The following is a 25,546-nucleotide window of genomic DNA, read 5'->3' as shown; positions in this document are numbered from 1 at the left end:
GTGACTTGATATGAGGGTTGGGCGATACAGGGGATTTTGGTATCAATCCGATCCAAGTCACAACACGGTAGTAGCCACCGTTATCAACCAGATATCAATACTTTTTGCTCGGAACTATTATAATCACAAAGATTTTAGGCACTAAAAGCAGCAATGCAACAGAAATACAAATAATGTATATCAATGTCAGCAAGTCAACTAAAATACTTTCCATTTTACGATATTTTGAGTCAGTAATAAATAAAGTATCAACTGTCTCTCGGATTTAGTTAGGGTTAAGTTTTTGTCCAGGAACGTTTTTTTGCTGCAGCTCGTCGCTCTCTGCAAGGCAAGCATTTTTCATGTGTTAATGTAAATTTGTGGCGTTGCCACAGAACCGATCCAAGTCACAACACGGTAGTTTTTCCTTGCCCTCATGTAGGTTTTAGATCAGGGGATGGTGTCATAATAGTCTGTAGTTTGCAATAGTCCGTGAAGCCCTTTAAAACTCCTTGTGATTAAGGGCTCTTCAAATAGGACTTGACTTGTGGTTTGAGTTTTTCCTTGCCCTCATGCGAGTTTTAGATCAGGGGATGGTGTATTCATAGTCTGTAGTTTGCAATAATCTGTAGTCTGTGCAGCCCTTTGAGACTCCTAGTGATTAAGGGCGTCACAATTAAATATGACTTGACTAAACTTGAGGTTTTGAGTTTTTCCGTGCTCTCATGTCGGTTTTAGATCGGGGGATGGTGTAATAATAGTCTGTAGTTTGCAATAGTCTGTGAAGCCCTTTAAGACTCCTTGTGATTAAGGGCTCTTCAAATAGGACTTGACTTGAGGTTTTGAGTTTTTCCTTGCCCTCATGTCGGTTTTAGATCGGGGGATGGTGTCATAACAGTCTGTAGTTTGCAATAGTCTGTGAAGCCCTTTCAGACTAAACACGACTTGACTTAATTCACCCGAATTCAAATAGCACTGGTCACAATTTAGCATATATCATAGCACTTTGCAGTCTTACCATCCCCTCTGGCATACACAATTTACCATACATTTTACACGTTCACACTGTTCCCAGTGAAGCCTTCATACGGAATTACGCTTGAGAAATCCCCCCACCCCCGACACACACACACACACACACCACAGCCTCCTGCACCTACCCCAAGTTGTAATAATGCCCCACCTTAAGGCGAAATTTCACAACACCCCCGACACACAAAAGCTAGCCGTTTGCTCTCACGGCTGACATGGGCACACTACATATATGATCTAAATGCCTGTCAGATGTTATCTTGCTACTGCGGCCCCTCAGCCAGGGAAAAAGAGGGGTGAGCTCCTGGTTCAAACACTCTCCAGTGCCTGTGGTCTCGTGATGCTCAGCCGGGATGAATATGAGAAAATGGGGTAGACATCCAGTAGATAACAGTTGCCATCTAACCCCCCTCGGCTAGTATTTGGGAGCGAGGTGGGTTTGCATAGGGGGGGTATCACTTCCTATGATTTTTCAGGGTCTGACAAGGGACCGAGAGCCCCCAAGTGTCACCCCTCTGGAGACATCAGCCACGCCTTCGCAATTTGTGCACTTAACACTTCAGTTGGCACATGACAGGTGCTTATTTAGCTTCCCTGCATTTTGCCTACCAGGGACAAATTCTGGATCCAGTATGGGTGTCTGCCCGGAATGCTGCTTGCGGGGTTTACTCAATTTATGATACTTTTCAAACCCAGTGGTGGGCCGTCGGGGCTTGCAAGGCCTTCTCTGCTGGCCTAAAAAATATCTGAACTATGTAATGTTAATTAGACATTGTCTATCTATACATTTTGTTGCATTAATCTATGTATTACTAAATTTTATGTAACGGTATGCACAAAAGGACTTTAAAATGGCAAAACTTAAGGGAAAAAAAAGAGAAAAATGAAAAAAGAAACCAAAAAATGGGAAAATAAAAAAAGAGAAAACGAGGAAAAAAGCAAGAATGAAAGTAAAAAGCTGGGAAAAAAGACCAATTACCATGCAACGTAATGCTCAAAATTTGAAGAGGGGAAAAATACAAGAAAAAAAACTAGGAAAAAATAAAAAGAGAAACAAATGAAAAAAAAGAAAAAATAAGAAATTAGAAGAAAAAAAAAACTAAGCAAAAAGAGAGAAGGAACAAAAAAAGGAAACGTAAACTACAGTACAGAACAAAAGTAAAAAAGGCAAGAAAAAGAAGTAAAAGGTAGAAAAAAGAAATAGAAGAAAAGAATAATGAAAAAAAGCAGAAAAAGTTATTTTCCCTCATGTTACGATTTGAATGAAACGGTCAATCTTTTTGCTTTAATTCATGGATTACTAGATTTTATGTAACAGTATGCACAAAATGACTTTAAAAGGGAGAAACTGAAGAAAACAACTGAAAATTAACAAATACAAAGAAAATAAAAATAAAAGAGAAAAAGAGGACAAAGGAAAAAAAGAATAAAAGTAAAAAGCTAGGAAAAAAGACCAACTACCATGCAACGTTTTGCTCAAAATTTAAAAAGGAGAAAAATTCAACAAAAAAAAATAGGAAAAGATGAAAAGAAACAATGAGAAAAGAAAAAAACAAAAAATAAATTAGAAGAAAAAAAACGAGGCCAAAAGAGAGAAAGAACAAAAAAAAGGAAAAGGAGACTACAGTAGATAACAAAAGTAAAAAAGGCAAGAAAAAAGAAGTAAAAAGGTAGAAAAAAAGAAAGATTAAAGAAAAAAAACAGGGAAAAAAATATTTTCCCTCGTGTTACATTCATTTGAATGAAACGGCCAATTATTTTTTGCCAACATTGTACTTCCACAAAAAGTTTTTGTTCAACTTCATGTTTGCATGCTAACAACTTGGTGTTGATTTTTCACAATGATATAATTGTAAACGTCGTGTATATGGCCTGAAATGAAAAGCAGGTCAGATAATATCTTAGGGCCAGGAACTTTTACACAGGGTTCGTACTCATTATTAATGACCAAATTCAAGCCAATTTTCCAATTCCTCCAGTAGCATCAAAAGAAACTCTGAAACATGTATTTTGCCATTTAGTTATACGATTACTCACCTCATAGGACAATGCCATACAAGCTAATGCCGGCTACCGTTAATCATATTGAAGATATGCAATGAAAAAGGGATGTCACCAGAGCAGTGTCGGCATCCTTTTGAAGCAAGTTTGTGAAACATGACAATGATTTCAAGCATTTACAAGCACCTCACCCGAAACGCAAACACTTTTCAATCCATGAAAACACCTAAAATCCAAGAATTTTCAAGGATTTCATGCACCCGTGCAAACCCTGAGTTTAACTTCATGATTGCATGCAAACAACTTGGTGTTGATCATTCACAATTATATCGAAATGTAAATATAATGTTTGAAAGCAAGTGCTAACATTTTGGCAAGGAACTTTACACAGGGTCTGTACACATTTTTAAGGCCAAATTCAAGCACTTTTTAAGGACTTTCAAAGCCAATCTTCAAATTCCTCCAGTACCGTTGGGTCTGCGATTTACTTATGCAATTACTCACTTCATAGGACAATGCCATACAAACTAATACCAGATGCCGTTAATCAAGAGGGAAGAAGATAAGGAACTTTAAACACAACTTCTCTAAGGCCAAATTCAAGCACTTTTTCAAGGACTTTCAAAGCCAATTTTCAAATTCCTTCAGTACCATTAAAAGAAACCCGGTGTAAATCATGTGTTTTGCGACTTACATATGCGATTCCTCTTGGGCGTGATGACACTTCATAGGACAATGCCATACAAACTAATCCCAGCTGCCGTTAATCACGAGGGAAGATATCCAATGGCAAAGGGATGCCAGCAGAGAGCATTGTCAGCATCCTTTTTAAATGAACTTGTGAAAACATGACAACGATTTCAAGCATTTACAAGCACCTCACCCTAAATGCAAACATTTTTGAATCCTTGAAAACAAACTAAAATCCAAGAATTTTCAAGGATTTCATGCACCCGTGCAAACCCTGAGTTTAACTTCATGATTGCATGCAAACAACTTGGTGTTGATCATTCACGATGATATTGAAATGTAAATTTAATGTTTGAAAAGCAACTGATAAGGAACTTTACACAGTGTTTGTACACCTTTTTAAGGCCAAATTCAAGCACTTTTTCAAGGACCTTCAGAGTTAATTTTCCAATTCCAGTAAAATTAAAAGAAACCTGGTTTAGATCATATATTTTGCGACTTACATATGCGATTCCTCTTGGGCGTGATGACACTTCATAGGACAATGCCATACAAACTAATCCCAGCTTCCGTTAATCACGAGGAAATATATCCAATGGCAAAGGGATGCCACCAGAGAGCATTGTGGGCATCTTTTTTTAAGCATGATTGCATGCAAACAACTTGATGTTGATTCTTCACGATGATATCTAAATGTAAATGTAATGTTAGAAAGCAAGGGTTAATACTTTGGCAATGGCTGAAATAGTGAAACAACTTTATTGATCACAGAAACAGCTTCCGGGTTTAACAGATTGAATTTATTATGATCTAAAAATAAACAAAGTCACCCCGTAGTAAAAATCATACATAATATGCTGCGTCGACTACAGATTGGAATCATGTTTGCGTGTCAAATACTCAACTCTGAACTCAAAAAGACAAATGTCTACATGCAAACTGCATGAGAGACATGACGATAGCGAAGTGGAAAATGTAGTAGAAGCGCGGTGAGCAGGGGTAATAAAGGAGAAGAATGAAATGTGAGAATGGATTTAAGTTTCTAACATTATTGCACAAATAGACACTGGTTCGTTGTTGATGTAAAAAAACTGGAGATCCGAGATTTAGAAAAATAGTGCACGCACACATACACACACCGGTGGAGCAGGAAGCTCAGTCCTGTAGCATGGGTTTACTTTCTAGGACCTGGCTTGACTTTGTGGCGGGGTTGCTTCCGACCCCCTTCGTAGACTCCGTCTCGGACTGTCCGGGGGCTTTGTTGGAAATCCCCGACTCTGACGTCTTGTCCCGAGTCGTTTCCTCCTCCTCTCCGGCTTCCCCACTCGCTAACTCCGGCGGCTCGTCTTTCTGCTCCTGCAGGATGCTCATCCGGTTGTTGAGGTCGTTCCTTTCTTTCTGCAAAGCTCTACATAACCTCTCGAGAAGCTCCAACTTGCCCTGCAGAGCCTTGAAGTGGCCGTCTCGGAGAGTTTTCTAGAACAATAGTACAAAAAAAAATTAACCCTTTTCTTGGAGAAGGGTCGGCAACAATGTTCCCTGTAATTTTCCTTAGGGGTCTGAGCGTTCACACAAAGTCGGTGAGCAACGCTTGAAACGACAGTGAGCAACAGCAACCCCAAGTGTGGCAACTAAATCATGATCAAACTTGTCCAAAACTTGACATTAGTTACATTTTGCTGAGTTTTCGGCAATGCAAAAAAATTGTTCGCTTTTGAATGAATTATTATTATTGTTGCAAAGGTTTTACGAATTCTTTCACAAGATTTTCATTTTTTTTCTCCTGGTATCTTTTGACGCATAATACTAACATTTTGGGGGCTTATTTTGTCGGTTGCAAGATACAGGACTGTATTTGTTCACATTTTTCTTAGAATTGGAAATTATTTGAGTGCAAGAAACTTTTTCTTCTTTTTCCCTGTTTTTTTCTATTTTTTTTTAAATTCCTTTAATAAAAATCTCATTGTGTTTATTTTTTCCTAGCTGTTACTTTTTTCTTTTTGTTCTCTATTCACCTTTTTTCTTTTGTTTCTTTTCTTTTTTTCTGGCTTTTTTCTGAATTTTTCCTTCTTTTTTCTCTTCCTTTTGTTTTTTTCTCAGCTTGGCGATCTGAGAGTGCCGGTCTTCTGGTGATCCCAAGAGCAAAGAAGTGTTTTGCTGGTTCGAGAGCGTTCTCCATCCGGGCACCGGTGCTGTGGAATGCTCTTCCCCCTGAGATCCGATCTGCAACCTCAGTGGAAATGTTTAAATCTAAACTTAAAACTCACTTCTACTCCATAGCATATGAATAACCTACTCTTCTCGTCGGCTGAAAAATAGTCTGTGTAATATAGTGTAATAATCTGTGAAGCCCTTTGAGACTCTTCGTGATTTAGGGCTATACAAAAAAAAATGACTTGACTTTCACTACTTTTTCATTTTGGTATTTTTTTTCTTTTTTTGTTCTATTCCCCCCCTTCCTTTAAGTCATTTTGTGCACAATTTTACATAATATTTGGTCGTGTAGGGATTAAAGAAGCAAAAACAACCTGAATAGTCGTTTGGGACCCGAAAGAGCCGGTTCTCTTTAGTGAGCCGAGCCGAAGAAGCCGGTTCTCGAAAAACTCTACTGACTTTACTTTTCACCTTCGTTCGACATTGACTTCAAAACCGCATTTAGAATACAGCGTCAGGGGAACCCGTGTATTTTTACCTTCATGCACTGTAACTTTGACTTAATTCGCCTCTTAATTACCAATTTTGAGCCCTGATTTTTGTGAGCTGGCTCGATTTTCTTGTGCGCTGAGAATGTGCAGGCAGTGCGCGATTGCGCACGCTCGCAGCTTAGAGGGAACATTGGTCAGAAAACTTTAGTGTGCAAAAGCAATCCCAATAGTTTAACACACAAAGTGGTCAAGATGGTTTCCCTTTTACAAATGTCCTTGTTTTGTGTGTGCATATTGGTCAGTCTCAAATTTTTTCAAATCATTAGTCAAAAAAAAGAGAGACCCCTTTTTAGTGGTTATTTTAGTGCCCATTGTCCTTGGAGAAAATAACGCTGAGAAGAAAAAAGGGAGGGTCCGATACATTTCTCAAATCAGGGGTCGGCAACCTATGACACGCGTGCCACTGCTGGTCAACCAGAGGCACGTGAGCGCATGGCAAAATAATAATGATTATATATTAAAGATGCGCATTTTTACCTGAAATTTAGACATTTTCAGTTGCGCGCCGTGTTATTTACAGGGATCAGAATGGAGAGTTTCATTTTCAGCTGAAATAGCCAGGGTCCAGGAATAAAGCAGGGCGGAGCGAGCTCCTACCTCGCTTATCCACCCCATCATTGTTCTTTGTATGTGTGCTTACACAGTTTAGATTTAGTTGCAAAAGACAGGCTTTACGTGTCGCGCTTTGGCTCGGCCCTTCACAATATCTAAAAATTGGCCAAGGTAAAATACAGGGTTGCAGAGGTTTTAGAGCTGTAAACTAGTCATCAGTGACTTTCCTTTTAAATCTGACCTAGGACTAGGTAAGGCTTCCTGCTATTCTCCCAGCTGTTTTACAGTTAAGATGCCCATGCTACATCCTTATGCAGGCATGTGGTTACCCAAGAAAATTCAGGCAAAATTTAATACTTTCTATCTTTGTGTGTTCCAACTTAGATTACTCATTGTTAAAAGCACCTGCAGTGCTGATTTTCTCTACTTTTCCGTAGCCAATGTTATCAAGTCCATGTTGTCAGCTTTCCTTGCTTTGGACATTAGAGAGTGCTACTAAAATTATTTCCTAAACTTGGTCAGTTCTGTGCCTTGCCACAAATCTGTCTCTGAACTCTTTGAGCAGTTTTTTGACCTTTTGGTTCTCATTTGCTCCGACATTCAGTGTGAGCTGAAAAGTCTTATTATAGACATGTGTGTACCTTTGGTCATCAAATAAAATCAGTTTAAGTAAAGCAAGCTAGACTCCAATAAAAGAAGTGGAAAACTCTGAAGGAGGATCAGAAGAAATGGCCAGCATGTGAGCGAAATAGGAATGTTGCTACAAAGGGTCTAAAAACTTAAAAGAAGACAGGTTTTCTACAAGAAATGAGGGAATATTGCATAAACTTGTATGCGTTTGACAAATTGTTGAAATAACTGAAACAAAGTGAAACACTTTTGGGAAAGAATACTTTCAGGATTCACTGTAAATGATGTCACACGAGTTATTTACAAAATTCAGTCTATAGCTGGTCAACTAACAGCAGGGATTAAGTCTATATCATTTCATTTTTTTACGACAGAGACAGACCTACTGGAATGCAAAGCATGCTTCCTTTTTTTTTTAACATTGGCCACCCGTGCTAATGCTATATAGACATGTAACAATACCTCCTCTGCCATCTGCAGCAAAGTCTGGTTGTTGCCCTCCCATTTGGTCCTCCACAGGGTAGTTTCTTTCTCCAGGTCTTTTATTTTCTTTGTCATCTGAAAGAGAATAATAGCTCATTAACAACGCAGTAAAAGTTTAAACCTACCGTAATGCCATTCCTTAAACCCTTCACTTGGGGTATTACTACTTGAGATTCATGTATTTCATTTTAGTGGTTCCCGCGTTCAAATTCAGTGTCTCACGATTCACTTTAGCTTCAGCAGCTATGATGTCCTTTGGTTGTCATGCAGGACATGTGTAATATGTTTAACAAGGCTTCCTAAATGCATGCTAAGACAGGCCTTGATCTGAGCTCTTTTTAAGGTTTCTTTTTGAAAACTACCGTATTTTCCGCACTATAAGGCGCACCGGGTTATAGGGCGCACCCCGAAAAAATAGTTTTTGGTCCTATTTTTGACATACATAAGACGCACCGGATTATAAGGCGCTACAATGGGAACGTGGACAAAACAGTCAGATAGTTCAGTCCAACTTATTACCCCCTTAACATTCCGAAAGCTTGCAAAGACGCAAATACGTGTCGAGAACACGTGCGGATGCGGTGTCAGTAAGATGTCACTCAAATGCATCGTTCCATCATTCAGAAGGTTAAAGTCTTGGGATTCAAGAAATGATAACCATTCCTTAGTATCTATTTTCTTTTTCGCTCGCAACTTTACTGTGCATATGACAATAAACACTTGGAATTGAGTTTAATTTAAAAATAGACACTCCATTCCATCCATTATCTGCACCGCTTATCACAGAAACATCGAGTTCAGTCTGAAACAAGATACAGGGACAATATAAAACCCGGAATAGCTCACCGAAGTCGTTGTGTTCATAATAATGTGCAGGCAATGTCCTCTTATATCCGTGAGGATAGTAGATCCAGGAGAATACAATATTTACAAATACAGAATAGAAAAAAATGCTTTCTCTATGCCGTCAGCCACATGCTATACGCATTCATCTTTTTCGGCCAATTGCAGGCTTTGTTTCGCCGTTCAAGCCAATGGCAGCCTGTAAATGATAAAAAGGATCCGCCCTTTGACCTCCGAATAACTTTAGCCAATAGTGATCGATTCAACTGATGATTGACACATCTTTTTCGGCCAATTGCAGGCTTTGTTTGCCGTTTAAGCCAATGGCAGCCTGTAAATGATAAAAAGGATCCGCCCCTTGACCTCCGAATAACTTTAGCCAATAGTGATCGATTCAAATGATGATTGACACATTGGTTAGCCAATGAAACGCCGGTAAATAAATCCCAGCATACACCGCGTACTACTTGGCGTTCGGGGGAAAATCTAGTCGGCGGCTGCAAGTTAGTTGGAAAACTTTGCAACTTTAAAATTGATCCATAAATAAGGCGCACTGTATTATAAGGCGCATGGTCAGCTTTTGAAAAAAATAAAGGCTTTTAGGTGCGCCTTATAGTGCGGAAAAAACGGTACATTTGATTGGGGGATTATTGTTTTTGCCAGTAGGGGGTTTGAGTTGTCAGATATTGACAAGCTTTACTATTCTGCTGTTTTGGTTGAAGCCCTCAAGCCCAGCGCACACTATAAAACGTCCCGTTTTGGACCAGGTCGCATGTGCTTGTCACCGTTCCTCGTAGATTAAGGGACACAACAACGACATGACATCGATGATACGGAGGGAGAAGTTTAGCTTTTATGATAGATAGCTTCCACTGCTGTTTAATCTGTATGTATACATTGAGGACTTCATTTGTGAGTCCAAAAGTCGAAATATTGTGAGTACGTTGTACATGTTGAATGGAGTTCCAGCTGTCGAACCTCATGTTTTGCTCCCGAAAAATATTGGCAAAAACTTGGAATAATTTCTCTCTAAGAAATGTTTCCAGACATCTCTGTGGCATTTTATATGCATATTTTCACGGAAAGATATTACAGATGAGGATTTGTTTCCCGTTTAGCATGAGCTCTGCTCCTAAAGGCACCGGAGCTGGGGAGATCTGCAGGAACAGCCTGGTGCAAAATAACAAGTTGCACCATTTTTAAAACAGCAGCGTTTAAAATTGAAGTAAAAAGTAGCGGTTAATACTCCTGAATTTACGGTACTCAAATGTGGAATAATTGCATATTCTAGTAGAAGAGAAGAGCATCAACATTGAATTAATGTTTTAGAAAATCGTGACACCAATAATAAACAAGGACAGAAGGACATGAGCAGCATGGAAACAATAAAATGGGTGACTAGCGATGAACAGTTTGGACCTCATACCTTCTCCATCTCTTGTCTGAATGTGGTGAAGATGTCGTTGCTTTTTGCCAGGGTGCTCTGAAACTCCTCAAATTTGTCCATGTAGAGGGAAAGCTAGGGTACACGAGATGGTGATTAACATTTTCTGATAGTCAAAGGAGTTTTATAGCATTGGATTCTTTGCTAAGTTTTTGTGTTATAAATGTTTACACTTAAATTAAGGTTTATACAGACGCTCCCCTACTCACGACCATTCTTACAAAAAACAGTAGATACGAACGTTTTTTTCGGGATGTCGAAAAATATCCGGACATTGCTGTAAGTTAGATTTCGTATTGTGTGCACCTTTTTCCAAGTAGAGGACAGTACTGTACTTCTTCTTTCCGCCACTATCGGTGTGTGGCGCTGTGATAAGTCACCCAGCATTCACCCCAAGAAGAAATCCGCTTCCTCTACCTAGTCCGTGCGTAAACATTCTATACTGTATCTCCAGCGCACTAAGAACTTTGACATTTTTAGTGTTTAATATCTCATGCATCCATTCAATATGGTTGGTATAAAGTGTAAAGAAGAGGTGAGCCGTTTCTTTTGAAATGAAAGTGGAACAAGAAAGCTTGATGCGGTTGAGAAAATGGTTGGATCGCTTTTTTTCACTACCACGGAGGAGAAAGATGAAGCTTATCTTCCAAAAGTAAGTTAAACTTCACTTTATCTTTAAAGAGCACATTAATTTATTAAATGTTTATTTTTCAAAACAATACAGGTTACTTATATAAACCTTAAACATACATTCCATACGAAATATAGCACTGTAGCAACTTACGAACAAATTCAACTTACGAACGATTGTCCGGAACCTAATTCGTTTGTAAGTAGGGCAGCGTCTTTACATGAAAATGCAGAAATGTGCTCTATGTCCCAGAAAAGAAAAGTAGCCCATATGCAGAAGCAGAATTTATCTTGATGGTGCTTTAAGGTAATAATCACGGCAAATAGCGAACCTATGAAAACTAGTGCAACTTCTGGGCCTAAAATAGTGAGGTCATTTCAAAATACACACCATTAAAGGAACCAGCTGGCAAAGCCATGACAACGATCAATGTAAAACAGATTTTAAATGTGCAAAATATTGGTAATATTATTTCTCTTATTTACACTTTTTGCAGCACTGAGTTCCAAGATCCATAAAATGATCTATCTCAGGATTATATCACAATTGCATTTTTCATATTTTGGTGTATAAATATATTTCAGGGGAAATTGCAGTGGCCAACTGTTTACATCTTGAAACGTCACTAGTGTAAGCAAAAGTTGGTCAAAATAGAAGGTAAAACGTCCGGCAACGATCAAAAGTTATGAAGTATAATTATTTGTTAATATATAAATTCAATATATTATACATTGACACAAAAGAACAAATCCGATTTACAGCCACAAGCATTTGTTTCACAAAAAATAAAATTATTGTATTTTATAAACGGATTTTTTAAATAAATAACCTCTGTAATGTCTGATTACAATTTAAAAAACAATCTGTATTGTTGAATTATGGAACAATGATGCTCATGAGAGATCCAGGTTATGCTCCACATGACTTAAATTGAGATTTTGCCGCCATCGTGTGGACGTTGTGGGGAAAACCAAACTGTGGCGGAGAAATCTAAATTAGTACATTTCTCCTAGTTTTGGCCGACATCAAGTGGAAATATTCAAAACTGCCGTTCATTTTTCTCTTACGCTTCTCTCGGTGTTGTCTCGCGGGCCGGATTCAAACTCTTAGCGGGTCTGACACTACCTGATTCAAAACTTCAAAACATGATGTATTCACCTGCTGCTTAAGATGGACTTCCTGCTCCTTCATCATGTCCACTTTGGTTCTCGATTCTGTGGCATCTTTCAGTAACTGAAAATAGAAGGGACACAATATTCATTCGGAGTCAATTTCTGTTGTTTGCAATTGCTCCCATGATTCAATAGCCGGGAGGTTGCACAAAAGGGGAATAACGAAATCCAAGATAACTGACCAAGTACCGCTTGATCTATTCTGGCCTGTGAAATGGCACATTCGCCGAGCCAGGATGAAAAGGTGCGGCTATGCTGGCTGTACATTTTTGGGATAGAGGCCCGTTGGCTGCACCCTAAAATAGACCCTAAGGATCGATCTCAGAATCATGGATCGGAATTTAGAAAAGATTCTATGACTGCCACCAAACAAAAGCTCCTTATGGAGAAATGTGAAAGATAACAAGAAAAAAGTTACATGATCACTGTTATTAACTCATCCAGTGCCATATAACAAATAAAAACTTTCCTACCTCTCAGATAGGATGAACTGTGTTAAATATAGTGAAATGACATCTGAGCCCATTAGTGTTACCTGTGGTGTTCCGCAGGGTTCAGTACTTGGCCCCCTTCTTTTCAGCATTTACATGGCTTCCATTAGGTGATATTATTCACAAGTAAAATATCAGTTTCCATTGCTACGCAGATGACACTCAACTATATCTTCCGATGGAGGAATCTGCCACACTAAACTGTGGAAATTTGGAGGCCTGCCTCACTGAGATAAAAGAATGGATATCACTCAACTTCTTGCGCCTTAACTCTGAAAAGACCTAAATGTTAGTTGGCTCCGTTAGCTGTGATTTTAAGGTTCTGTTGGTAGGATACAAAATCATGCATGGACTTGCTCCCTCATATCTTTCAGATTTAATTCCCCCCCATGTTCCGGTCCAGAGCCTTTGCTCTGAAAATGCTGGTCTACTAGTGATTCCAAGAGCCAGGAAGAGATCCGCAGGTTGGAGAGCGTTCTCCATTCGGGCCCCGGTGCTGTGGAATGCTCTTCCCCCTGAGATTCGATCTGCAACCTCAGTGGAAATGTTTAAATCGAAGCTTAAAACACACTTCTACTCTATAGCATATTAATAATCAATATTTTATGTTGATAATATGTGTATTATTTGCCCTCATGTAGGTTTCAGATGAGGGGATGGTGTCATAATAGTCTGTAGTTTGCAAAAGTCTTTGATCTGTGCAGCCCTTTGAAACTCTTTGTGATTAAGGGCTATACAAATAAACTTGACTTGACTTGACTATGCACTGTAGATGTATCTTTTTGTAGTTTAAAGGGTCAGGTCAACTAGCTATTGGGTATTGCTTTAATTTATGCTATAGGTTACGTTTCTCATAAGAATTACTTGAGGACTGAACGGAGCTCCCAAATAATACTCACAAAGTTTCTTTCTCGTTGCTGATTCTCCTCCACTTCCTTCATGATTTCCGTGCTTCTCTTCAACTTGGCGTTCATCAGCTGATACTGGAGCTCTTTGTGTTTCAACATTCTGTTTGTGTGCTTTAAAGAGGGATAAAGAGATATCAATGGTCAAAATTTGTGATAAATCATAAGATAAATTCTTCTGACTATAAAAGGGGGGTTGAGAATAAGGAATCATTTCATAGGTTGGTCTGACAAAATCCGATAAATGGTGCATCTGGGCAACAAAACCATCTGCTCACCATCCAATTCTCAATATCCCACCAACAAAGACCTCAAAAGTATTCATGTTTGGGAATTACGGTCTCGGGGCCCGCATGGAATATCTCCTACAAAGTGGAATTTGGACGGTGTGATTCAAAGGAATTAGTCGACCTCAAAGTTCGCATTAAATGACAAAAAGCATAAAAAATAACAATAACGCTCTCAACAATCTTCTTAACAATAAAAGTACAGATATCCCCAAAACTAATTAAGGCCCTATGTAAAGTTACCATATTTTCCAGACTGTAAGTCGCACCTGAAGTACAAGTCGCATTTTTTTTATGGGGGGGATTTATTTGATGAAATCCAAGACCAAAAACATGTCATCTTGAAAAGGCAATTTAAAATAAAAGAGAACAAGCTGAATATGTTGCAGAGGTAGGGTAGGATAGATGTCTAGATAGATATATGTCAAGATAGATGTATAGATGTCTAGATAGATGTCTAGATGACAAGATAGATAGATGTCTTGATAGATGTCTAGATAGATAGATGGATGTCTAGGTAGATGGATAGATGTCTGGATAGATGTCCAGATATATGTCTAGATAGATGTATAGATGTCTAGAAGGCTAGATGTCTAGATAACGTTAGTTAGTTAGTTAATAATTTTACATATAAGCCTTGCCGGAGGACAAGTCATACTTTGGGCCTGACTATGAAAAAAACCCAGTAACTGGAAATTACGATGCTACTTCATTACTTCGCATGGCTGGGCACCATGTTATTGGTGTAAAATGTTGAACCATTATAATAAGACAACTGCAGCCCTATTTGGACAACAACATGTTCGATGTTTGCTTATCGATCACACCATTGACAATCTGTATGATATCTCTATGGTATGAAATTGAACTCTTAGGTATGATCTCTATTTGTTTAACAGCCGCAAACAGGACCATTTCCTCACACAGCAACTCCTTGCTCAAGAAGAACAACACAACTACATCATTTCTCCAAGCTTTGAGGTATATGGTTTGCTAAAATGAACTATCCATTAAGTCTAGTATCAGCTCTCAGGTGCTTCATGCTAAAACCTGGAGAAATGTTTGTAATATTTTACAATAAAACACATCTCAATCTTCATTCAAAATGAGTTGTTCTTTCAGGTAAACCACAAGCAGTCTCCTACCTCCTCTCTGAGCTCATTCTGCTCAATGAGCTTTTTCAGCTTCTCAGCAAGCTCCATATTTTCCTGCGTCAGTTTAGAGTTGTGTGAGCTGTGTTGTTCCATCTGGACCTCAATATCATTTAAAGTAATCTGGAAGTGAAGCATGGCTTCCTTGCATTGCTCCTCATACTCTCTGGACCGCTGGCCATTCTCCTCCTATAGCAACACAAAAAGGGGAGGAAACAGGATGGAACGGACCCAGTATAGTTTGAGGTGATAGTCATCGTAACTGCTGGGCATAGATTAAAAATAATCCATTTTATCGTATGTCGTATGCAAAAGTTTGGGCACCCCAGATAATTTTCAAGATTTTTCCTTTATAAATCATTGGTTGTTCGGATCAGCATTTTCAGTTAAATATATCAAACGGCAGAAAAACACAGTGATATGAGAAGTGAAATGAAATATCAGCAGATTTTGCACACGATGTTCTAGATTCAGTGACAAAGCTGAAGTTGCACCGGGGCTGGATACTTCAACAAGTCAACGACCCCAAACACTGCTCAAATTCTACTAAGGCATTCATGCAGAGGAACAAGTACAATGTTCTGGAATGGCCATCTCAGTCCCCAGACCTGAATATTAGTGAAAATCTGTGGCGTGCTTTAAAGCGGGCTGTCCACGCTCGGAAACCATCAAACCTGACTGAAGAGATGTTTTGTAAAGAAGAATGGTCAGAAATACTTTCAACCAGAATCCAGACCCTCTTTGGAAGCTATAGGAAGCGTTTGGAGGCTGTTATTTCAGCAAAAGGAGGATCTACTAAATATTGATGTAATTTTTCTGTTGGGGTGTCCAAATGTATGCACCTGCCTACTTTTGTTTAAGAAATTATTGCAAATTTTCTGTAAATCCTATAAACTTCATTTTACATCTCTGATATCGCTGTGTTTGTCTGCTATTTGATATATTTAACTGAAATTGCTGATCCGAACAACCAATGATTTATAAAGGAATATCTTTAAAATGATCAAGGGTGCCCAAACTTTTGCATACGACTGTGTGTGTATATATATATATATATATATATATATATATATATATATATATATATGTAAAACACACACGCAAGAACACACAAACATGTCTCATAATCGCAAACCTTCAAAGTCTTGTTGTGTCTTTGGAGCTCCCTACAGAGGCTCTCCAATTTGCTGCGGGCCAGGATAGCTTTGCTATGCTCCCCCTGGAGGTGGACCTTCTCCTTGACAATTTGAGACTGCTTCTTCTGTAAAGCTTTTAGACGCTTCTGCATGCAACGGCTCTCCTCCAACTGAATGCATAAGAAAAACCACATTACATTACTTTTAATAATTTCATTTAGGGAAAGAGAAATACTTTGAGGGATAAAGGTGGTCATTCTACTTGATTTCATGAATATCTACAAAGGATAGAGTAATTGCACAGTCATAAATAACCGTATGCATGCTTAAAAAAAAGGAGACTACCACAGTTGACAATATATACAGTTTTTTTTTAAACTAAAAGATCACCTCTATTGAACAAACGATCATTGCTAAGTCAGAGGCAAATGAAAGCATTGTAGATTTTCTCCAAATAAGGCTATGCTGAGCAGTCTTCCTCCCCCCGCCTGAACAAGCAGTAGTTCAAGTTGTGCTCAAGATTTGGATCAAATTGGCTTTAAAGTGTAACAAGTTACAAAGGCAGTACATACAGGCGTGCGACAAACATTTTAGAAACAATACTAAAACAATTTGTACACACTTTTGTACAAAAATGCACAAAATCAGAGAAACGCTGGACACATCTCAGAATGGTGGTGTAATACTCAACAACAGGTACACAGCTGTTAATGGCCAAGGGCTCAAATGCCTTTTTCACATCAGAAAGGAGTAAAGATGTTGTACTACTACTACTATAGCACTAAAGAAAACACAAATACTATCTCGAGGAACATCAGTGCGTGTCGGCTGAATAATGAGGAAATAGTCAAATTGTGTACAGATTTAAATACCAAACAAACGCAGATCACCTTCGGGTGCTATGTGGATTGTTTTCGGGACCGGGAAGATACTGAGGCGGCGTCTAGGGGAGAAAGCAATAGCGATGCCGTAGGTAGAGACTACGGTCATCAGGCAATAGTAAAATTATATAGAGGGTTTCTCCTTTCAGTGTAAGAAGGGATAAAGAGAGTGGGTATATAGTGGGTATAGCTGCACGCTAACACTGGGCATCCTTGGTACAAGTCAGGTATCCGTGATGATTAGTGTAAACGATTTACGAATGTAGTGGTTTGTCATGAGATGTAGCTCCAGGTCATCCATATAATGGGTAATGGATCTGGGTTTGGTGAGATACAGGTTTGGCAGGGGGGAATTGAGAGAGTTGTTATGTGACCTAGCTGCAGGTAGGACTATTAATCCAACTGCAATTCTATGTTCAGTGTTTTTATTTGTAGATCTATAGCTGTAATTTTGTTAGACAATTATTAGGTTGCTGATCTAGTAAATGAATACAATGTTTCCTCTTTTGTTTTGACTATCACAGGACATTTTGGAACGCAACCCCTGCGAAAAACTAGGGATTACTGTATCACTGTGATAATAACAGTAAACTTAACTACCCTCGCATAGAAATTAGCTCCCGACAGTTGACTTCAGGAAACAAACCGACTGAACACACACAGCACGCATTTACAACTCTAAAAAGATGAACTGCAGCAAGATAGCTCTGTAGTTGGCATGTTAACATTTGTCAAAATCCAGCTAGTGACGACCAAAAATGTAAGAGCGGAGAGACACACAAACTTCTAAGAAAATGCCCTTATCATTAAATGTGTAGCCTAGAGAGCGATCTTACCAAGTCTGCATATTTTTTGCAAAGAGCAGCCAATTTTTCTTCAGGTGTGGCTAAGGAATTCAATGCCTGCATAAGTAACACAACTTCCTTTCCTGAAAGAGAAACAGAGATAAATTTATATCACATACATGGGCAAGCTCCATCTTATTCAATGAACCATACTATATTATCAAGAATTATACATACTAAATATAATTTGTTTAAAGAATTATAAATGGATCAGGGTTCGTTCACATTTTTCTATTTTCTTAAGTACCTGGCATTTTGGTCACTTCACCTGTTCTCTTGAGTGCGATATGGAGGTGGTGAGGACGCTTCACATGGCGACGCCATACAAACTAATACCAGCTGCTGTTAGTCACAAGGGAAGAAATGCTATGGCTAAGCCCCTAGACAGGCGTGTTGTCATTTATACTTCATTTATAAGCAGACTTGATATATGGCTTATCGAGTCAAACGGCCGGGAAACGTTGCTACAATTTTGAGTATTTACAAGAACTTTACCCGAAATTCAAACCTTGAAAACACAACATTAAAATGTAAGCGTTTTCAAGGATTTCAAGCACATGTACGAACCCTGATGCATTGTCCAACCATGTAAACAATAAAATGTCGCAGAGGTGATGGAAGCATCACAGTTGACTTTAGGCAGAGGACAGGGACATAGAGTACTAGTTTCCAGCCAAGTGCAGGACACACAGTGCAACATAACCACACATTCATAAGTAGGAAAAATCTGGACTCGCCAATTGACCTGCCATGCATAATTTGGGAACATGGTAGGAGACCAATGTGCGCAATGGAAACCCACATCAAATACATACAAACTCCATATGATGATGATAAAATAGAAGTTTTGAGAGTTCCTACCAAATGTATCGTCTTCCGCAGATTTGGGTTCTCCCCCAAGATCAAGCTCAGTCTCCCTCAAGTCGTTTCCGTCGTCCTCTCTACCAGGAGTCACTCCTTTTTCTTCCTCATTGCAGCACAAAAACTCGGCGACTTCATCCTGAGACATATGCAAACAAATCCGTTAAATTGGGGAATTTTTATCAGCCCAAGTCATCAAATACTCTTAGTGAAAGTGTCTTATATTTTATGACAATAGGAAGCTGTAGCATAGAATGGAGATGAAGCATATGCATTTGGAGATGAAGCATATGCATTTGAAGAAGTTGCACTATGAAAACTAGAAGGATACGACAGTGATTCCTCAGTTTTCGCAGTTAATGGAGAGCAGAAAATCTTGCAGGAAGTGAAAATCCACAAACTAGCGTCGCACCGTCATAAAAGCCTCAAGGGTTAAATTTACCTCGAGATGACATAATTACAGACTGAGACTATAGCGAAATAATTATAGATACACAAATAATAACATACAACACATAATTGTAGTTGAATAAAAGTTTTTGTTGTCATTATAGAAAAGTAAAACGAAATTGGAAGGCTTATTTCAGTGTAAGAAAGCAATTTAGAGAGAGGCTGGCCATCGGGTGTCAAATTGAGCCACCTCTGCGCAAATATCAGAATAAAAATGTCCTGTATTCAACAGTTTTGCACGAGTTTAGGCTCTCGGTGATCTGTTTCGTGGCTAATGGACCTAGCGTTGGCAAAATACGGGGTCTGCAGCAGTGGCTGAGTAGAGATCGTTAGCCTAGCGGTTAGCTAAAGGCTGGACCACCAGCACCGCCTTCTCTCAGTCGCTTCTGGAAGCCTATCATAATCCACGGATGATCCCGCTGGTGATGACCGATTTGTTGCGCTCTTTCTGACTTCCCTCAGTCGGATTTAACTGTTGAATTTATTTTCAGTGTAACGAGCCGTTAAAAGCTAGCGGTCACGATGCCTCCCATTTTGATTTGGTCCGGAGACATCGACGAGTGTCCGCTGATTGACAGCATACACTAGCCTATCACAGTCGCATATGACACATATGTCATTTGCAGCACTTGCTGTGTGCTCGCTCTGACCGCAATGAATGATATGTTGTTATCAATGGCAAAGACAATTTAATTCCAAAGGAGTGAACCAGCGATAACCAAACCGTGAAGTAGCCAGGGATCTCCCCATTTTGCAAAAAAAAGGATTACTTCGAGTATTATTGTAAAATAAGTATCATGTTTCTGTGCATGAAATTAACTAGTTAAAACATACTGTAAGAATATTAAAAGTTTGTGAATTTCAGAGGTGTGTGAACCGGCAGGTAGTCCTTGACCACAGCATCTGATGATAGTGACGGCTTGTTTTGGATACGAATTGAATTTAGCATGAGAGCATGGCCCCTGGCAACAATTTCAATTTAAATCGCAGAAAGTTAAACAAACATTAAAAAATGCATTTTCGTCTTGGAATCAAGAGATCGCAGGTTTGATTCCCGGCTCCTCCGTGTTATATGACGAAGTGTCCTTGGGCAAGACACTGAATCCCTAATGCCCCCAATAAGCAGGTCGGCGCCTTGCACGGCCGCTATTGGTGTGTGAGTGTGTATGTGAATGGGTAAGTGTGAAGCACATTGTAAAGCGCTTTGGGAGGTCTTCATTGACTTGAAAAGCGCTATATAAATGCAGACCATTTACCTCAAAATGTCGGTCTTGTTCTGTTGGTGAATCATTTCCTCCCACAATTCTTCTGGTAGCCACATCAATCTGACAAACGCCGGCAGTCTCCATCAAGTCAATCTACGGAGATAATGGGCACAAGGCTTGTAAGCAATAAATCGTAATCAAAAGAAGACGCTAAAGAAACAACTCCAGCGCATTAAAAATCACATTTGGCAAGAAACACCGTCACTGTTGACATTGTTGTTGTTAACAAATTACACCCAGTTTATAGCAAGTCTAAAAATGCAGCAACCTTTTTTATTTCTTTCTTTATGTACAAGTAAAACAGAATTGCAGTTGAATAAATTATCTTTATTGATATTATACAAAAGGACAACACAATTTGAGGGTTTCTCCTTTCAGTGTAATAAAACGATTAAGAGGCTGACAAGCTACATGCTAGAGTCGGGTCTTTGTGATGATCCAAATACAAGAGTCACAAATGTAGCAGTTTTCCATGAGTAGTAGCTCCAAGTCTTCTGGTGAATCTGGTGTTTTTGATTAGCCACGTTCGGCAGTGGTGGCTTAACAGTTGTTAGCTTTCCCTTACGACCACGCCTCGGTCATTTGCCGGACGCAGTAAAAATCCAGGGAGCACCTGTTGCTGATCAAGTCAAGTCACATTTATTTATATAGCCCTTAATCACAAAAATGTCTTAAAGGACTGCACAGGATTACAATTACACAATTGCACAATTACCTGATCTTAAACCAGCATTAGCTTGTCTTTGGGCTTCTCTGGCTTTCCTTTAGAGTCTAATTTAAATAATGAATTTATATACAATGTAACGAGCCGCTAAAGCTACAAGCTGTGGCGTTTGTTTTAGTGGCCATTCGTGCACACGCGTCTTGCAAACTTTGCCTTGCCTTTATTGGTTCGTGCCATCAAAAACCTGCTTCCGATTGGCCGGAGCTGTCAAACCACGAAATTTAACAATCCTTGTTGGCCTAAAACTCCGTCAATCAAATAACAAACAGGAACTATAAATCATAGAAAAAACTGCAGTGGATGGTGTTTACACTATCGCACTATGTCACATCGCAATATCGATTCGATTTCGGTTAATCGTGCAGCCCTATTTAGAATCAATATATCCGTTTACTCATTTCAGTGGGTAATATCCAGTGTTATCCTTTATTCATATGTACTATGTCTGTGTACTGTAACTCAACGCTAAGTCTATTCCACCCTGGTCATCCTGGAAGGGGGATTACCACTTGTGAGGCCCCTTCTCAAAGTTTCTGAGGTTTTGAGTTTTTCCTTGCCCGCATGTTGGTTTAAGATCAGGCGATGGTGTAATTGTAATCCTGTGCAATCCTTTGAGACATTTTTGTGATTAAGGGCTATACAAATAAATGTGACTTGAATTGATTTATATTTTGCTACTTGTTTTCTTACAGGGCATGGCAGTTGGATGGTCCCCAGCACAGTTCTGAGATCATGGGTTCAAATCCCACTACCAGCCTTCCTTTTCAGAGTCTGTATGTTCTCCCTGTGTAGGTGTGGCACTCCATTTCCCTCTCACATTTATTGGCCGGTCAAAATTGTCCCTAGTGAATAAACCTGTGAATGAGCGTGTGAGTTATCTGTCTTTAAGTGCCCTGCGATTGCTCAGGATGTCCCCTGCCCACTGACTGAAGATATGTGGGATGGGCTCCAGCACCCCGCGACCCTACTGAGGATACGCAGTGCAGATAATAGATGGATGGACGGAATCCCTAATGCCCCCAATAAGCAGGTCGGCGCCTTGCATGGCTGCTGTTGGTGTGTGAGTGTGTGAATGAGTAAGTGTGAAGCACATTGTAAAGCGCTTTGGGAGGTCTTTATTGACTTGAAAAGCGCTATATAAATGCAGACCATTTACTATGTATGTTTTCTACATCAAGGTTCCCCTGCTTGCTGAAGCAGAGCCTTACTAGTAGTCGATTAACTTTCCCAGTGTTCTGGTTTGCCCGCGTCCCTGCATTCTGGATGCATTATTTTTGCTGGGGACGCATCGTGTCAAATCAACGTGCGTTCCTGGGACGAACTTTTTTGACACGAAATTGTCATTATCATTTTTTAACAAAGATTTACCGCACTCCAAACTTTCCGTCAGGCAGATCCGACATTGTTGTTTTGGTCTCGCGGTTCGAGTTTTCGTCGGCGCGCCGATCTCGAGTTCGAGTTGTCTAGTGAAAGTCCGTCTCTTTTTAGAGAACCGGCTTTTTCGGCTCAACTCAAACGGCTCACTTGCTTTGATGCATTATATTACGAATGATTATGTTGTATAAAGAAGTGAAGAAGAAAAGGAAGTATAAAAGAAGAAAATGAAAAAAGACAGGTTTGTGGTAAACCCCTTTTAATCTGTATATTACCAACAATAATTAAATGCAGAAAATGAATTAATAATTTGAATGAGAAAATGTATTATTCTACTTAATTCTATTTGCATGTATTTTTTCCTTCTACAGTGAACGTCCAAGCGACTTCATTTTTGAACTTTTTTTATAATAAACCTCATTCATGTTGAGCAACTCAGTGTCTCACAACAAAATGTTCATTAAAAATATATATGATATAAGGAAACACATGTCAAGTCATTTTTTTTTTTATTTGTATAGCCCTTAATCACAAAGAGTCTCAAAGGGCTTATGTACAATATAACATGTTAAATAAACATGTTTGAAAAAAAGAAGATTTTTTTTTGTATTTTGTAAGGGAAAATACGACAGTTTGTAAGGGCATGGAGCACACTAAATTTTGGGGACCCATAGATCTCTTTTAGGACCCATAGATTTTTGAGCATGCGAGTCCCCGGGACCCATCACTTTTCACAGGTCAAATGAACACTGAAACTTTCCCCCTTCATTTCCAGACTATCACACCCAAAAATTACCTAGAATAGGGCACCTGGATGTGTGCTCAACATGTATTTAACAAATAAATAGAACATATGTATAATGACGGGCAGTACGGCGGTGCAGAGGTTAGTGCGTGTGCGGCACAGTTCTGAGGTCATGAGATCGAACCTCCTGTGTGGAGATTGCATGTTCTCCCTGTGCCTGCGTGGGTTTCCTCCGGGCACTCCAGTTTCCCCCCACATTCCAAAAACATGCATATGAGGTTAATTGGCCGATCCAAATTGTCCCTAGGTGTGAATGAGCCAGCAAATTGTCTGTCCCTGTGTGCCATGCAACTGGCTGACAACCAGTTCAGGGTGTCCCCTGCCCACTGCCCGAAAATAGCTGGGATGGGCTCCAGCACCCCCCGCGACCCTACTGAGGATAAGCGATAATATATGGATGTATGACGCCATGAAATAATGTCTTTCCACGTTCCACGGAAGATAATTTCATCAACACGTGGAAACTAGCTGGATATAACATACAATGTATAAACCAAAAAAACAGATTTCATAAACCCTTGACTCGAATTCTTACCCAAACTGTGAATTTAATTAAAATGACTGTATTATTATAGATAGGTTCCTAATCTGTTGAGCACACGAAAATTACCGCGTTGCTACTGCTTGTTAGCTAAAAAATTAAGACGAATCCTCCATTATTCTAATTGACGCGTGTGAATACAGTCGGCGCCGACTAATATGTTTCTCAGCAGCTTCATGTTTCGTAAATATTCGTATTCTTTAAGTCGACACATCTTTTCGCTAGTAGGCTTTCATTAGCCATTGCTAAAGCTAACTACAGAAGTGAACTTCGGTAAATATCGTAATAGCGGTTACTTAAGAAAAAAACTATTTCCGATTTAAAGCGGTATATAAAATACAGCTAGGTGTGAAATATTCGGAGTAAGGACTGGAAGAAAATGAAATATACTTGGTGTTAATTTACCTGTTATAATGTGGTGAAACTGTTGTCATTTAGATCCGTAGGGGAAGAAGAACGTCGGCTTTTTCACAACAACAAGGAATAGTCATGGCGAGGACGTAAGGGAAGTGACGTCATTCTATGGAATATGTTAAAAAATATATATATTTTTTTTAACCTTTTTAATTTGTATTTCTTTTTTTTGTACAGTTTGAATGTAACGTTTCCGCAACACTGTGAATTTTCAATAAAGCATTAAAAGTGGTCATTTTGTCTGCATTTCTGATTTCAAAACTGAATATTCTCAAGTATAGCCCTTAATCTCAAAGAGTCTCAAAGGGCTGCACAGATCAAAGACTATTGCAAACTACACACTTTTATGACACCATCCCCTGATCTAAAACCTACATGAGGGCAAATAATAATGAAATGAAATGATCTGCATTTATATAGCGCTTTTCAAGTCAAGACTTCCCAAAGCGCTTCACATTGTGCTTCACATTTCCCGATAGCGGCCGTGCAGCCATGTAAGGGGCTAACCTGCTTATTGGGGGTATTAGGGGTTCAGTATCTTACCCAAGGACACTTCGACATGTAACATGGAAGAGCCGGGATTCGAACTGCGATCTCTTTATTCCCAAGACGAGCGCTCTACCTCCTGAGCCACTGCCGCCCCCATACACATAATATCCACATAAAATAGAGGTTATCCATATGCCATAGCACAGGTGTCAAACAGGCAGCCCACGGGCCAGATCAGGCCCGCTAAGGGATTGAAACCGGCCCGCGAGACAACACTCAGAGAAGCACAAGATAAAAACAAGCTGCAGGTTGAAATATGTCAACTTGATGTTGCCAAAGCCAGGTGCCTCTCACAAAGACACTGTACTTGTTTTTCTCTCTCTCCCTCCCTCTCTCTCTCTCTTTCTTTTCCACTCCTTTTCTCCCACTCTGTCTCTTTCACTCTCTGTGTCCCTCTTTTTCTCTTCCTTTGTTGCTCTTTGTCTCTTTCTCTCTCTGTGTCTTTTAACCAGGGTTGGGTAGGGTTACTTTAACTTGATTACTTTCAAATACTTTTGGATTACTCCAATACCAAATATGCTAATAAAATACAAAATAAACTAAATATGAATACAATTATGACTCACAACACGTGGTAAGCTTTCTCTCCAGGCTTTGATCTCTTTGATCTCCCGCAAAACTAACATAGAATGCGACAGAAACAAAATGAAAATCAATCCAAACAGCTTGCCAACATCATTTTTGCCGTTCCATGTATTCCGTTAC

At 39.3% G+C, this 25,546-nt stretch overlaps 1 protein-coding gene across 1 annotated transcript; it reads right to left on the bottom strand.

The window, feature by feature from the left end:
- Positions 1 to 4,480: 4,480 nt before the first annotated feature.
- Positions 4,481 to 24,418, bottom strand: txlng (taxilin gamma). Its single transcript, XM_088333137.1, has 11 exons — positions 24,284 to 24,418; positions 20,426 to 20,527; positions 18,720 to 18,858; positions 17,850 to 17,941; positions 16,132 to 16,302; positions 14,991 to 15,185; positions 13,553 to 13,672; positions 12,149 to 12,223; positions 10,342 to 10,434; positions 8,052 to 8,147; positions 4,481 to 5,178 (listed from the first exon to the last, which is right to left on the bottom strand). Exons 2-11 carry the CDS (start codon positions 20,516 to 20,518, stop codon positions 4,858 to 4,860), a joined length of 1,395 nt encoding a protein of 464 aa, XP_088189263.1. The 5' UTR covers positions 20,519 to 20,527; positions 24,284 to 24,418; the 3' UTR covers positions 4,481 to 4,857.
- Between the last annotated feature and the right edge of the window lie 1,128 nt (positions 24,419 to 25,546).

This window comes from Urocampus carinirostris, chromosome 4, assembly GCF_059441175.1.
Source record: "Urocampus carinirostris isolate Australia breed hairy pipefish chromosome 4, RoL_Ucar_1.0, whole genome shotgun sequence".
NCBI classification, from domain to species: domain Eukaryota; kingdom Metazoa; phylum Chordata; class Actinopteri; order Syngnathiformes; family Syngnathidae; genus Urocampus; species Urocampus carinirostris.
Note: the sequence above shows the minus strand (reverse complement) of the source record. Positions and strands in the feature narration are given on the sequence as shown.